Source organism: Patella vulgata, chromosome 6 (genome assembly GCF_932274485.2).
Source record: "Patella vulgata chromosome 6, xgPatVulg1.2, whole genome shotgun sequence".
NCBI classification, from domain to species: domain Eukaryota; kingdom Metazoa; phylum Mollusca; class Gastropoda; family Patellidae; genus Patella; species Patella vulgata.
Genome location: NC_065884.2, coordinates 20,545,835 through 20,551,590, shown reverse-complemented (window position 1 = coordinate 20,551,590; position 5,756 = coordinate 20,545,835). Strand labels below are relative to the sequence as shown.

The 5,756-nt window shown below is 35.1% G+C and overlaps 1 protein-coding gene across 1 annotated transcript; it reads right to left on the bottom strand.

Annotated features, from left to right (window-relative positions):
* Positions 1-789: 789 nt before the first annotated feature.
* On the bottom strand, positions 790-3,816 carry LOC126824291 (matrilysin). Its single transcript, XM_050553490.1, has 6 exons — positions 3,659-3,816; positions 3,326-3,429; positions 2,561-2,797; positions 2,073-2,209; positions 1,171-1,431; positions 790-986 (listed from the first exon to the last, which is right to left on the bottom strand). The coding sequence occupies exons 1-6, from the start codon at positions 3,749-3,751 to the stop codon at positions 790-792; spliced, it is 1,029 nt and encodes a 342-aa protein (XP_050409447.1). The 5' UTR covers positions 3,752-3,816.
* Between the last annotated feature and the right edge of the window lie 1,940 nt (positions 3,817-5,756).

The window sequence follows — 5,756 nt, the reverse complement described above, 5'->3', positions numbered from 1 at the left end:
CATACTAGGTCATTTTGGGACAAACAATTTTATTGTGAGTAGAGGTCTTTAGCAGTGGTGACAGACCGGGGGACTCAGAGAAAACCCATGAGTTTGAATACGCGATCCTTCCCCTTGTCCTTGGCACGTACAAGCTGGGAATTGAAACTACGAAACTTGACTCAATGACAGACTTTGTGATCTAAAGAGCTCGCCTTAGACAATTAGCCCAACCTAACCGCCTGAAGGCTGCAGGAAAGGACTTGTTTAACGTACCTTTAATGATATATATCTTTCCTCTGTCTGATTTGGTAAAAACCAGGTCTGGTTGACTAGGGGCCATATCAAAAACTGATGAAATGGGTTGCGGTGCCTGTGTTTTAGAATCGCCCTCTTTAATTTCATGGACAACATCATTCTCAAATATATAATAGGAATTGTCTTCACCTGAAGTAAAAGTACGTTTACACAATTAACATATTTTTATACCATGATATTTGTTATTGTATTCAGCGCCATTGTTCAAGAGCACATACAGTGACCATATCAAAGTACCTGTATTTAAAGCCAGTGGTTCCTATATACATTTTACGGCAAGTTCACGCCAAATTATTCGATATATTACCGTTTACGTGTCAGACACTCTAAAACATTTTTCAATTTTTCAATTAAGGCCTTAATTCCAGTTTCTTTTTTTTTTCTTTTTTTTTTTTTTTTGAAAATACTTTGAATTTCTTATAATAAAATAGACAGTGCTGATAATAATACTAGCTCATATCTTACCAACTGAAATTCATGAATTAAACTAATTTATACCAACTCACCCTCAACGATTTGGTCAATATCAACATTACATGTTTTTGGAGCGGGTGTTGTCGTTGTCGATGGTGCTAATCTTGTTCTTGGGGGATATACTCCACCATTGGTTCTGGTCCCACCACGGGTTCCGCCAGATCCCAGTCTAGGCCTGGTACCACCACGGGTTCCGCCAGATCCCAGTCTAGATCCTGTTAAAATTAACATACTTATGGTTACTTAAAAGCACCTTTTAAGATATTTAATTATCACCCAAAAATGCATTTCATACTGTCATTCATATTTCTTTCTAACTATTTTAATATAACATATTTAAACATATATAGGCCCCTAACATACGGTTTCAGATATATGTAATTTGAACAAAGGTCTTACCATATAGAGCTTGTATTCCTATAATATCATCGATATCCAGTTTCAAATCCTTACTTTTTCTGTAAACCGGGAACATCAAAGCATTTTGTTTGTTGGAATGACCCAGACCTAACGAATGACCAAACTCATGGGCTGCAGCTACATACAGGTCGGATCCACGATCTACATTAGGATCAAGATACCAGTCTTCATCCTCATCAAAGTGAATATCACCAGATAAAGGGGAAGTTCCTGGACCGAAAGCGTGCGCTAAAGTATTGCCTGAAAATATCAAACATACATCTATGTTTTAAGTATGTTTATTTATGTTTATTATATATGAGTTCTTTGGAAAGGAATTGCTTAGATCATTACGCCATGGGTGATATAAAAGTTCGATTTTATGTGTTGCGATTAGGACTACTCACATACAATCCAATTACAATTTAGATGGCATTTTCGTTCCATTCATTTAGATAGCCACGGGATTTGATTATAACTTTCTAGAACATCGGATAGCACTTCTCGTTTAATTGAGGAGTTCACATTGTTTATATTTTTACATCTGGAATCATCAAGAGATCCCCAATCCCTACTTTTTACAGCGATGACGATAATATTAGTCAGTGCTTCAGAAGGGCTTGTGATTTGATCATAGTCCAGTATTCGCTAGTGATGTTTTCCAGAGTGATCACCTATCTTGGGATTGGTGTAATCCATTGTGAAGCGAATTGCTCAGTTAAATGACTATGGATACTCGAAATAATAAAAATTACTGTCAGATTTTAATCACATTCAAACATCATCAAATTGTCACAACATAGACACATTGCGTCCGCAAGGACATAACATTTTTCTTGACTTTATTTAACGTCAGAGCAAAAATTATAATAATTTTGAGACAATAAAGCTCATATACCAACCTCTCCCATCAAAAGGGTTACTATCACCGTGAGTTCGTCTCTCAAAAGATAATACCATGTCAGCCTCGGCTGCAGTTTCCCGTATATTTAAAGCAGCAACATCCTCCCATAGTTTAAAGGCTCTGACAAAGGCATCCCTATACATAAAATAATGGTATACAGCTTATTTTGATGGTTTTTGAAACATTTTTCTTGTATTAACAACTAGTTTCTGATTACAAAACAAAAATAAAAGCAAGCAAACATACCAAAAAAGTTTATTGTACTAATTGTATCGTTAAACTCTTATTAAAATCGAAGTTGATTATAGGTTTGTCATGTTAATAAATGTTTAAATAATAGTTTATGTAACATTTGAAGCCAGTAAAAAAGACCGACAACAGGCAGATTTAGCTCTACCATAATGCATCTTTAAGTGACTTTCATATTCGAGACTCCCTCTTCGGGAATACCATGCATCATCTGGCGGGAAAAAAAAGCTGTCCTACCTTTGTTTCTGTTTAGGAAGCTGTCTGGAATATTTAAGTGTTTTCCAGGTAACGTGAGAATTCGGCCATTTATCTTGAAGGTGAGTATATCCCTGGGGTCTTCGTTGTCGTTTGAAACGACGGCCAATCCTGTTTCTAGGTATATCTGTTACCCCACATCGAGGCTTTCGCATCATTTCTTTAGTCTTCTCATCCACTCTTCCAGTTAATGGCAATCCATAAAACCTTTGGAATTCACTGTAAAATAAAATATATATGTGACTGTCAACATTTATACCCTGGTACCTGCTACATATTTGTCAGATGTAGTCCCTGTAGGTGTGGGGGAGGGGAGGAGAGAGAGCGAGAGAGAGAGAGGGGGGGGGATTCTTCACTACAGAAACAGAATTCTCGATAGTTGAATTTTCAGTACGAGAATGGACTCCAAAAAAAATACACCAAAAACGGAAAAAAAAATCGAACGAACAGTTTCAATGTAACGTGTAACAAAATCCGTCATTGTTAAAATTTTAAATATTATTTCCAAATAATGTTCCTGGTTTAACCTTTGTTTCCGCTTCTGATTTAAAATTGGCATCTCAAACACCAAATCAGGATGTACAATTCAATGAAATACAAATGAATCATTTTACTAGTGTCATAATATGTAATTTGGAAGTAGACAAAGTAAAATAGGAGCAAAATTTTACATATGGCCCAAATCAGGATGCAAAACTTCAATATGTAATTTTGATGAAGAAAGGGTAAGATGGGAACAAAGCTTACATTATAGCCAAGTTTTTGGTGACTGTTTTATCGGGGTATGTCGGCATATCATGACTGATCTCAGCAGGCGTATTGTCTATATAACCATATCTTTCCAAAAAATTCTGAAAAAAAAAGCGAATTTAACTTAAGTTTGAATTCAAATATTTATCATAAACTCCTCAAAAATAGCAATAAACCAAGCCTGTGTAATTATTTGTTAAAAAGGAAAGAAAACCTTACTTTGATTTAATTATTTGTTGAAAATAGTGTTAACATGTATTGAAATACCAATAGCAATATTTTCTGTTACCCTTATTATTATTATCATTATCTACATGATGAAAGACTTACATCAATAAAGTCATCTTCATTCCTTCTAACGATTTCTTTAGCAGTTGTCACTGAAATAAAGACTGCTATAATTGTAAGACACTGAAACTTCATTTTGTCGGATTTAATGTATAAGATGTCGTGTGCGGTTGGTTTCCTCTGATATGTGAATCTTTGTTGATGGGCATGAATATTTATATGCAATATTATTTCCGCCAATTGAATCTGCGACATCTCATCTTGACCCATGAGTCATGACGTACTGTCAATATTATCAAATTTGGATTTGTATATTTCACCTATTATTTGTGATTATATGGGGTCAAAAAAGGGATCGTGCATATTAAGAAATTGGCTGTATGATTCACATTGTACGTCATGGCATTATGTCCGTTTAAATGAAATCGGCCAAGGCAGTCGATGTATCAAAGGCATATCGTAAATATCGTAAAAACTTGGCATCTTGAAAATGAGAGAGAGGGGCTTTTTCTTTAAATTTTAAATACTTTGTATTTCTTTGTAGCACCAGATGTCTTCGCGTGGTGTATATCATTATTATATGGCATTTGTATATTTAACTCTTTTCTGTTTTTAATGAAGGTGGTTGTTGGAGATCAATATGGTCTGGCAGGGGGTTTATCTATAAATAAATAGTGTACATACTTTTTATAAATACGTATGGGTAACACTCGAGTGTTTTAAACTCGGCGTCGTTGCCTTACTAAATAACATAACCTTTCTAATTTACTTAACTGTTTGACCTCTTAATGTCTCACCATATGACATCTTATTCATGTCTACTTCTTATAAAGAGTACATATGATTAATTGTTCGGTTGAATTTGGTTCCTTTCTGGGGTCACTAGATTTCACAGGAGGTTTTGAACAAGAAGGATGCGACGTTAAAATGTTTCGACAACTTGAAACATTTCAGTTTTACAGAATCATTTTTCATCCATTTACGGAATATATTTGACTTTTTTTTTGCCAGTAGCGATATCCAGCAGTAATTGTTATTCACACATTGTCCTCAGCATTGGCGGAAATTAATTCGTATCCGGACTTCATATATATGGGTTGCAGTCTAGACCTGCATGCATTAGTAACAGAAATGAATTAAGCATCTCATTTTCATATGTTTTTAAATCTTTTAAAATCATTTTCGATTGTCATTTAAACAGCAAGGGAAATAAAAGGGGGAAACAAAACGTCATGCTATTAAAGGAGCTAAATCGCAATGGGTCGCTACGCATATAATAATGTAATATGAATGAATATAAACTGATTTACATTCAATCGTTTCTGTTTTTACTGTAATTTCTAATCAGTTATGTTCGGCGAAATACGCGATGAGTCTGAATCGAATGACAGTCTTTGGCGTCTGGTTATTCCAGTCTACACCAGTAGTATTCCCCTACATTGGATATGTTTAGCCTCGTTCATCGAGTCGTTTCATATATCTGCCACTCGAAAGCATTCTGACACACGATTCGTGTGCCAATTTAAAAAAAATCATTTTGTCTCAAATATTGGACATTAGAAGTCCAACATTTCACGGTATGATAACAACATCAATGTTGTTTTAAATTGACCAGGAAGTCGTGTTTGCAATGTCGAAGACCGTGGATGATATTGTGTTAAAGACTTGGCTGCTTTAAAGTATTCAGAGAGGACGACACCAGTGTAACACTGGTGTAACATATTATATTTTAAGTTTCGGCTAAATAGGACAAAAACTGTGAGCTCTGGATCTGGAGTAGAGTGTCCCAAACGTAGTTGTTCTTGTTAACTGGTATTCTGTCTTGCTCTTCGTCGTTTGATACAACAGTTTTTTTTACTATACTAGACAGACGGGTAAAGTGAAAACAAAAATTATTATTTCTTCCACAGACGGGTAAAGTGAAAACAAAAATTATTATTTCATCTAGTTGGCAAAATAAAGTGCCCGAAATCTAATAAAACACAAATTTTACTTTTCTTTTAATTGAATACATTTTGTTTGGAGCCACTCGGCTATTTGCGACATTTTGACGGCATCGATTATTATTTGTCAATGCAGATACAAAATGGTGATTGGATGATTGGAAAACGGGTCGCCATAGAATGTGATTTCGGTTGCA

Excerpts from the sequence above, each read along its gene's own strand:
- LOC126824291 (XM_050553490.1), bottom strand. The coding sequence starts at position 3,751 with ATGAAGTTTCAGTGTCTTACAATTATAGCAGTCTTTATTTCAGTGACA. Across the intron at positions 2,798-3,325 it reads ACCAAAAACTTGGCTATAAT|TGAATTCCAAAGGTTTTATG; the intron begins GTAAGCTTTGTT and ends TTTATTTTACAG. Across the intron at positions 1,432-2,072 it reads TAACCCTTTTGATGGGAGAG|GCAATACTTTAGCGCACGCT; the intron begins GTTGGTATATGA and ends TGATATTTTCAG.